Source organism: Nansenia antarctica (assembly GCF_963989245.1).
Source record: "Nansenia antarctica genome assembly, chromosome: 8".
Lineage (NCBI taxonomy): Eukaryota > Metazoa > Chordata > Actinopteri > Argentiniformes > Microstomatidae > Nansenia > Nansenia antarctica.
The window spans coordinates 32,285,746-32,295,745 of record NC_137678.1 but is presented as its reverse complement, the minus strand read 5'-3'; the positions used below and the strand labels follow the sequence as shown (position 1 = coordinate 32,295,745).

The following is a 10,000-nucleotide window of genomic DNA, read 5'->3' as shown; positions in this document are numbered from 1 at the left end:
ATCAACTACTAGAGAACAGAGATAGAGACAGACAGACTAGACCTGCCCTAACACACCATATCAACTACTAGAGAACAGAGATAGAGACAGACAGACTAGACCTGCCCTAACACACCATATCAACTACTAGAGAACAGAGATAGAGACAGAGTAACTAGACCTGCCCTAACACACCATATTAACTACTAGAGAACAGAGATAGAGACAGACAGACTAGACCTGCCCTAACACACCATATCAACTACTAGAGAACAGAGATAGAGACAGAGTAGCTAGACCTGCCCTAACACACCATATCAACTACTAGAGAACAGAGATAGAGACAGACAGACTAGACCTGCCCTAACACACCATATCAACTACTAGAGAACAGAGATAGAGACAGACAGACTAGACCTGCCCTAACACACCATATCAACTACTAGAGAACAGAGGTAGAGACAGAGTAACTAGACCTGCCCTAACACACCATATCAACTACTAGAGAACAGAGATAGAGACAGAGTAACTAGACCTGCCCTAACACACCATATCAACTACTAGAGAACAGAGATAGAGACAGACAGACTAGACCTGCCCTAACACACCATATTAACTACTAGAGAACAGAGATAGAGACAGAGTAACTAGACCTGCCCTAACACACCATATCAACTACTAGAGAACAGAGATAGAGACAGACAGACTAGACCTGCCCTAACACACCATATTAACTACTAGAGAACAGAGATAGAGACAGAGTAACTAGACCTGCCCTAACACACCATATCAACTACTAGAGAACAGAGATAGAGACAGAGTAACTAGACCTGCCCTAACACACCATATCAACTACTAGAGAACAGAGATAGAGACAGAGTAACTAGACCTGCCCTAACACACCATATCAACTACTAGAGAACAGAGATAGAGACAGAGTAACTAGACCTGCCCTAACACACCATATCAACTACTAGAGAACAGAGATAGAGACAGAGTAACTAGACCTGCCCTAACACACCATATTAACTACTAGAGAACAGAGATAGAGACAGACAGACTAGACCTGCCCTAACACACCATATTAACTACTAGAGAACAGAGATAGAGACAGAGTAACTAGACCTGCCCTAACACACCATATCAACTACTAGAGAACAGAGATAGAGACAGACAGACTAGACCTGCCCTAACACACCATATCAACTACTAGAGAACAGAGATAGAGACAGAGTAACTAGACCTGCCCTAACACACCATATTAACTACTAGAGAACAGAGATAGAGACAGAGTAACTAGACCTTCCCTAACACACCATATTAACTACTAGAGAACAGAGGTAGAGACAGAGTAACTAGACCTGCCCTAACACACCATATCAACTACTAGACTACTAGGGTGCTGGTAGGCAAACTGGTAGTAGTCGCTCTATGAGTAGAGGGCTGCAAGGGAGTTTTCCTGGCTACACAGTGTACAGGTTTTTACTTTTACTTTTGCAAATAACATCAGTTATTTGATTGATTTGATTTAATTTAGAGAACAGAGGTAGAGACAGACTAAATAGACCTGCCCTAACACACCATATAAACTACTATACAACAGATGCTGCTTTAACATACACCTGCTTTAACATGCATATCACCATCCACGTTTATAACCCAACGTTATAGAGACACACAGGAAGCCACCCTCCATCATCACCGGCCCTCATATACATAAAACATGACTCATTATGCAACCACACAACAACAGCCCCCTGTGCCCCCGGGACACTTGACATGCTTTAACTCCTAATCACATCCATAATTCACTCTCTGCGTGAACCTCAAACACGCTGCGGCCCAGCATGCAGGAATGATAATTCCTCCCGTTATGAAAGATTCACTCGGTTCGTGGAAAGTTCACCCCCACACCCCCCCCCCCCCCCCACACACACACACACACACACACACACACTCCCCGATCGATGAGGGGGAGGGCTGAGTGCATCAATATGCGACGGGCGTTGTCATCGGCATGTGCTCTGTGTGCCGATAGGGTGTGAAATCCGATATGTCAAACTAATACTCGCCTCCTCTCTCTCTCTCTCTCTCTCTCTCTCTCTCTCACTCTCTCACTCTCTCACTTTCTTCCCTCCCTACCTCATCAGGTAAGCTGCTACATGAGTTGCAGTGAGAGGCCGTGGCGTCGCTTGGAAAGTTAATGAGTTATAATACAGAGGTACCTGGGAGGCCGCTGAAGGGGAGGTCTGGGAGGGTGTGTGAGGGTGTGTGTATGTGGTTCTATATCGTGGAGCTCCGCCCCATAGGGGAGCTCTGCTCCTATTGGTTTACCCCGCTACCTAAAGTAGCCAATGACTGATTTTTTCAATGCCTGCGCCCGCCCTGGGGTGCTATAAAAGGGGCGTCCTTCGCTCCCTCATTCTCGCAAAAATGTCAGCACGGGTTTACATCTGAGACTGCAGAAGGACGACTACTGAGACTGGAGAACCCGCCAGACTTTTCCCTTCAAGATATGGATCGTCCGCCGCCTATGAAGAAGTTCCTCCGGGACGCCTGCCGCTGCGACTTCCAAGCAGCGGAGGACAAGCACGACTACTGCCACGTCTGCCTTGGCCCCGAACATGCCGAGGCGGCGTTGGTCGCCTCCCCCAGCTGCCTCCCCTGCTCTCTCCTTTCCGTCGAGGAAAGGAGGAAGAGGATGGCCTGGTTCAAGGAGAGCATTCCCCTGGCGGACGCTATCTCGGGGATGCTATCCGACTCGGATAGCTCTGCCGATGATGCGTCCGGACAGGCCCCAGAGCGGCGTTCTGGGCAGGCAACTCCCCGAGTAGGGATGGACCCGCCCGCTCAGCCGGTCCTGACATCACGCCGCCCTCACCCAGCTGAGTGGTCGGTGTCGGTGTCAGGGTCAGAGAGCTCTGATGAGGGCGAGCGGCAGGTAGAGGCTCACGAGCTCCCCGCCATCGCCCCCCCATCACTCCTCCACGACTTCCAGGGCCTCCTGGAAGCTGCGGCAGACGTGTTGGGGATTCCCCGTCCCGCCTCCCCTCCACCAACGACGGAGTCCTTCTGGGAGAAGGAACTGTTTTACGGGAGGAGGGCGAAGCGACAGGACCAACCTCCTAACGCTGTCCTCCCAGGCTTGGATAAGTTTGTGGAGGACACGTGGCGGGAACCACTCACAGGCAAGGCGCCGGTGAAGGCGTTCCTGCCCTTTACCAGAGTGGAGGGGCTCGCGGAGGGGATGGCCGACGGCTCCCCACCGCTCGAACCAGCGCTGGCGGCCTACTTGGTACCGGGGTCCAGCGCTTGGTCGGTGCCCAAGAAACCTACGCTGCCCAACCAGCGTGACAGGTTTAACGCCACCCTGGTGGACAAGAGCTACGCTCTCGGTGCCCAGGCGGCGGCGGCGGCGAATAACATCACCGTGTTTAACGCCGCCATTGCGAAACTCGCCACAGACCGACCCGACGGTCTGTCTGCGGCGGAGGCGGAACTCCTGAGCAAGCTCAGTGCCGCGACGATGCACCTGGCCCAGGGCTTCGCGATCTGTGGGGGTCGCCTGATGGCAAACGCGGTGGTGCAACAGCGGCAGATGTGGCTGTCTCTCACCACCATGACCGGGGCGGACCGGATGGCCCTACTGAATGCTCCAATAGAGCGACAAGGGCTATTCGGTCCCGCCATGGACACCATGACGAAGCGCCTGGCCGCGATGGAGGAGGCTAAGAAGCACCTGGCCAGACACCTCCCTCTCCAGCGACCCTCCACCTCTTCTTCTTCCGCCGTGGTGACTAGACCGTCAACGACTGCGAAATGGAGGGTGCGGCGTAATGCGGCGCTGGCTCCACCTCTACCGACGGAGCCATACCCCACTCGGCCTCTCCAGCCCCCGCCACCGACCACTGAGAGGGCCCGCTACGGCCCCCCACGGCAGCGTGACCCCCCCACAGCATGGCGTGGGGGTAAACGCAAGAGGAATGCGTGACTGGCGGGGGGGTCGGTAATGACCCCACCACCGGTTTCCTCCTCATGGCTGCTACCTCATAAAGAGGCAAAAGAGGGACAATCCCCACCTTACTTTTTCAGTAAAGGTGATTTTTCCATGTTATCTACCAGAGCGGAGACCCGCCTGCCTTGTCAGAGTGTGGTCGAATCGCTACCGGTTAGAAACAAAGCGGAGACTGGCCCAGCTTACCGGCGTGTGGCCAGCTCTCTGCCTAGCGGACTTACCCCTATCACGACACGAAGCGGGTTAAACACCCCTGTCTGTAGCCATATAGAGGGACCGTTATCTACCAGAGCGGAGACCCGCCTGCCTTGTCAGAGTGTGGTCGAATCGCTACCGGTTAGAAACAAAGCGGAGACTGGCCCAGCTTACCGGCGTGTGGCCAGCTCTCTGCCTAACGGACTTACCCCTATCACGACACGAAGCGGGTTAAACACCCCTGTCTGTAGCCATATAGAGGGACCGTTATTTACATCAAAAACCCCTCCATGTCTATCAAGACCTGGCCCAGCTCATGAGCGTGCGGCCGGTTCTTTGATTATCAGGCATAATAAACCTGCGTCAATAAAGGGCATTGTTACACAAAACAAACACTCTTTACAGACGGCAGCCCATCCCTTTCGAAATGACCCCACCTTGGGCTGTGCCACCTCCTCGGTGTGCAGCGGCGGCTGGGGTCATACAGAAATTCAAGCTTTTTCTGTCGACTGCACCACAACAGACGGCCCAGCCGCTGTCGTTGCGTTATGCAGAATGGCTAGAGGGGGCAGGTATTCTGTCGGGCTGGCTAGACAGGACATTGAGGAGGGGATATGCACTACAGTTCATTCAGCCTCCTCCGCCCTTCAGGGGCGTGAGAGAGACTCTTTTGTCCTGCCCGATAAAGACACGTGCGCTCCAGGAGGAGATTACAAATCTCCTAACAAAGGGCGCAGTGACAATGGTTCCGAGGGACCAGTGGGACATGGGGTGGTACTCCCCGTATTTCCTTGTCCCAAAGAAATCGGGAGGCATGAGACCCATACTAGATTTAAGGGTCCTCAACGAGAGAGTGGCGAAACGCCCCTTTCGTATGTTGACGACGAGGCGCCTCCTGTCTTGTATACAGAAGGGCGACTACGGAATCAGCATAGACTTGAGGGACGCGTATTTTCATGTGCCAATCACAGAGAGGCACAGGAAATTTCTACGTTTTGCCTTCCAAGGGAAGGTTTACGAGTACACGCGACGCGCCTGCCCTTCGGGTACGCGCTTGCTCCTCGAACTTTCTCCAAATGCGTGCAGACAGCACTCGAACCACTGAGGCGAAACGGGATACGCATATTAGCATATCTCGACGACCTACTGGTCTTGGCCCAATGCCCAAATCGAGCCATTCGGGACGCAACCTCACTGGTGCAGCACCTCGCTCAGCTGGGGTTAGCTGTCAACTGGACAAAGAGTGCTCCGTGGCCGGCTCAACAGTTTTCCTATCTAGGCATTCAGTTGGATACTGCCAAGATGAGGGCCAGTTTATCGGCACCATGGAGAGCGACACTGACGTCAGCTCTCCGGGTGTGTCGAGTGACAAATACAATCACCGCTCTATCAATGATGTCCTTACTAGGACTGATGTCTGCAGCCCATGTAGTGGTCCCCTTAGGCCTATTACACATGCGCAGACTGCAGAGGTGGTTCGCACGACTGCGACTGGATCCAGTGAGACACCGTCGCAAGTTGATTGTAATACCGAGATCGGTCAAAACCGACCTGAGCTACTGGAGAGACCCGCGCGTCATCGCGCGCGGAGTCGCCATGGGCAGACCGGCATCCCACTACCCAGTCTTCACGGACGCGTCGTTGACTGGGTGGGGAGGAGTGTGTCAGGCAGGTTCGGTGGCAGGAAGATGGGGACCGTTGGAGACGCGTCACATCAACCTGCTGGAACGTGAGGCGGTGAAGTTAACGCTACTTCATTTTGCCCCGGTGTTAAAGGATCTGGACGTGTTAGTCAGATCCGACAACAGGACAACAGTAGCATACATCAATCGTCAAGGGGGAGTACGCTCAGCGTCATTTCATCGCCTAGCGACAGATGTATGGCTGTGGGCTGTCACACACCTGAGTTCGCTAAAAGCTCTCCACATTCCAGGTCTGCTCAACGAAGGAGCAGATCTGTTATCACGGGGAGGCCCGAGGGACGACGACTGGAGGTTAGCACCCTCCATTGTGTCTCTGATTTGGGCACGGTTCAGGCAAGCAGAAGTGGATCTGTTTGCGTCACGGACGAATGCGCAGCGTCGCCTTTGGTTCTCCCTGCGCGAACAGGACAACCCGCCATTGGGAGTCGATGCATTCGCACACCACCCATGGCCGAGGGTCCTGTTATACGCGTTCCCACCCCTGATATCTATCCTCCCACTGTTGGCACGAGTGAGGTCAGAGAGGCTAGAGTTAATTCTTGTAGCCCCAGACCGCCCCGGAGCCCCGTGGTTTCCGGAACTGATGGAGATGTTGGTAGAGGGCCCATGGCCCATACCTCATCGACAAGATGCACTCTCTCAAGCCAGAGGCTTGGTGAGGGGGCCACCTATGATGGCCTGGTTACTGAGAGGGACTTGTTAGAACGCAGGGGTCTGACAGACGCGGTCATTCAGACCATTCAGAGTGCGCGCGCGCAATCCACTGCAAAGGGATATGCGGCGCGCTGGCGAGTGTTTACACAGTGGTGTGAGGGACAGGATGTTGACCCAGTCTGCTGTCGGGTCGAAACGTTCTTGTGCTTCTTACAGTCGCTGTTTGACAAGGGATTGGCGGCGGGAACTATTAAAGTTTACGCGGCTGCCATCTCAGCTTGCCATGAGGGTTTTGCGACAACGACACTGTTCAGTCATTCGCTGGTTAAGCGTTTTTTGACTGGAGTGTGTAGGCTTAGATGCCCTCATAGGACACTAATGCCAAAATGGGACCTGTCGATTGTGCTAGAGGCTCTGTGCGTGCCCCCATTCGAACCCATTGACACTGTGTCGTTGCGTTTATTGTCTCTCAAGACGAGTCTACTCCTCGCCTTGACTACGGCTAAGCGAGTGAGTGATTTATGCGCTCTCTCGACACGGGCAGATTGTTTGATCATATCTGGTGACGAAACAAAAGCTGTGTTACGCCCTAACCCGGCTTTTATCCCTAAGGTTAATCGTGGGTTTAGGGTTCAGAGCTGTGCACTGAGCGCCTTTTTTCCTCCTCCCCACGACGGAGAGAGGGAGAGGCGTTTACATTGTCTATGTCCGGTGCGCGTGTTGGCACAATATGTGAAGCGCACAGCAGGACTGAGATCTTCTCCCCAGCTTCTGATCTGCTACGGCGGACAGAAAGCCGGGGCACCACTCTCGAAGCAGAGGCTGTCCCATTGGATTTGCGAGGCGATCAGCCTCGCATACGAATCGAAGGGGCAGCCCGTGCCGACTGGCATTCGGGCTCATTCCACCAGGGGCATGGCCACATCAGTGGCCATTCTCAGGGGAGTGGGAGTGGAGGAGATATGTGAGGCGGCGTCTTGGTCGTCGCCATCACCTTTTGTACGGTATTACTTGAAAGATATTTGTTCCTCATCCTTTTCTCATTCTGTCCTCAGTTTTGCTGATGACTGATGTAGTGGGGAAGGCACTTGGATTACCCTGGTCATGGGGATTCTTTTCAAGTGCTGTCAGGATGAATACGGATGTGCCTGGGGAGGGGACCCTCCTCCAGGACATGTTTCGTTAGATCAACAACCCTACGTGCTCACGTAAGGGCTAGATCAGTGGAGCAGACTCGGTGTGGGTTGGGCCAACTTTTTAAGGTTGTCTTGAACCAACATCAGTGGTCAGCTCCGGGTGCCGCTGAGATTGTTTTCTGACTAATAGTCTCAGTGGGGGTACATTTGGCCTCGCTCGCTCCGCCTAAACCAATAGGAGCAGAGCTCCCCTATGGGGCGGAGCTCCACGATATAGAACGATAGTTATGGAGATAGACTCCAGTTCTATGAGTGGAGCGGAGCCCCATAGGGCTGCTGGCCCACTTCGACTTGTTCAAACCCGGCTGTATTGTATGTTTGGGAGAATGAGGGAGCGAAGGACGCCCCTTTTATAGCACCCCAGGGCGGGCGCAGGCATTGAAAAATTCAGTCATTGGCTACTTTAGGTAGCGGGGTAAACCAATAGGAGCAGAGCTCCCCTATGGGGCTCCGCTCCACTCATAGAACTGGAGTCTATCTCCATAACTATCGGTGTGTGAGGGTGTGGGTCTGTGAGGGTGTGTGTATGTGGGTGTGTGAGGGTGTGGGTCTGTGAGGGTGTGTGTATGTGGGTGTGGGTGTGTAGATGTGTGTACTGCATTTCATTGTCTCAGTACTTGTACTCATTGCAATGACAATAAAGTTGAATCTAATCTAATCTAATCGAATGTGTATGTGGGTGTGGTTGTAGGTGTGTGTGTGTGTGTGTGTGTGTGTGTGTGTGTGTGTGTGTGTGCGTGTTGGGTGTGTTTAGGCAGTGTATCATGTTTCTGGCGCTGGAGGAGATCTTGTGGTAACAGTTCTACTCAAACTATTTATCTTCGGTTCACTGCTGCTGAGTCTTGTTAAAACTGGCTGGCAAGAGGACAAAACTGGCAACACAAGCTGTGTTAGTCGACTAGCGACGTGTCATTGATTTTCAACAACGCGGTAAAATGTATTCACATTTTTTTAAAGAAAAGTCAGATCATTGCATCGGATCCCAACATGAGGACCAAAGCATTAGAAAGCATCACATATTTGTTCTTTTAAAGTCAGTGGTTCGAATCCCATTTGGGACGCCTTTAGAAAGCCTTTTCCTTTCAAGTGTGATAGATTAGATGGCAAAAAAAAACTGGTGACCCCCCCCCCCCCTAACCTTTGACCTTGTATGAGCTGACTAATGAAAACACGGGGTCAGCCTGTACCTTGGGGGTGTTGTCCCTGGTGATGGAGGGGCTGAAGGCGTAGTCCACCAGGAACTGGAGGGCGTCGCCGGTCCGGGTGGCCCCGCCCTCATAGGGGAGGTCCTTCACGGCTCGGAGGACCTCCTCCAGCGTGCTGTAGTCCGTCAGAGCGATGCGCATCCTGGAGACAACACATTAGTACTTCAGTACTGTACGATATGGCAGAGGGACCACGACTTATCATATAATGCCCCATAGGTAGGCTGAGTGGTGTAGTCTAGTTGTTTCTAGTGTGGATACTGTGATTTTTCCCTCCCAGCCTCATATCGTTCATTTCGGAACGCCATAAAAATAAATCTGCGCTCCCTGTCTAACGTTATATATATATATAAATTAAATGTTATAAGGCTGATCTGTGCATGACAGTGCTGCATTTTGACATATTTCATGTCGCATCTCCCCCCGTTGATGGTATATGACGCTATAGTCAGCCCCTATGGTCCAAAATTCAAGTGCTTCGTAACACAGACGGGGTGAATTTTATGAATGAAAGTGAAAGTTCTGTCACAAAACGCTGTTACGTATCCTCACACATTTTTAAGTGGGTATATGGAAATCCTTGGCCTTTCCTAGTGGGTATACGGCGTAGTCCTGCGTATCACGTAGACTACACCACTGGGTAGGCTACATACAGAGCATACACACTGGGGAGGCTGGGGGGGGGTGGCTGGGACTAGCACACACAGACTCTCATAGCCAGAGCAACCAAGGCACAGGTGTTGAATACATCTGAGGGAATGCGACTTGGCTGCCTTTAAGCCTCTGTCCCTTGAACGTGTGATGGATGTTTCTGGGTACGTCTGAACCAGCTGTCCTGTCACCTGACAGACAGCCGCCCTGCGTGACCTAACGCAGGCAGAGCAAGGTCAGTCAAGCCAAACCTAAAGTCTGGTTCCCATGGTGACCCAGGACCTTGGCTCTGACGGTAGGTAGGCTCACCTGGGGACGTCTCCGTAGACCGTGACCCCGAAGCGGACCCCCTCGGCTCCCACTCCCACCGCGTTGTTCTGGAAGGAGGTCATGATGGCGGAG

General features: G+C 52.7%; 1 protein-coding gene across 1 annotated transcript in view; it reads right to left on the bottom strand.

The window, feature by feature from the left end:
- The window catches only part of col7a1l (collagen type VII alpha 1-like), a gene marked incomplete at both ends in the record, with an annotated part of 123,082 nt that overhangs the window by 108,416 nt on the left and 4,666 nt on the right, over positions 1–10,000 (bottom strand). The window contains 2 exons of the mRNA XM_080538281.1: positions 8,930–9,089; positions 9,908–10,000. The exon at positions 9,908–10,000 is cut by the window's right edge and continues 94 nt beyond it. Coding sequence (XP_080394407.1) covers positions 8,930–9,089; positions 9,908–10,000 — 253 coding nt within the window. The remainder of the gene's footprint in view (positions 1–8,929; positions 9,090–9,907) is intronic.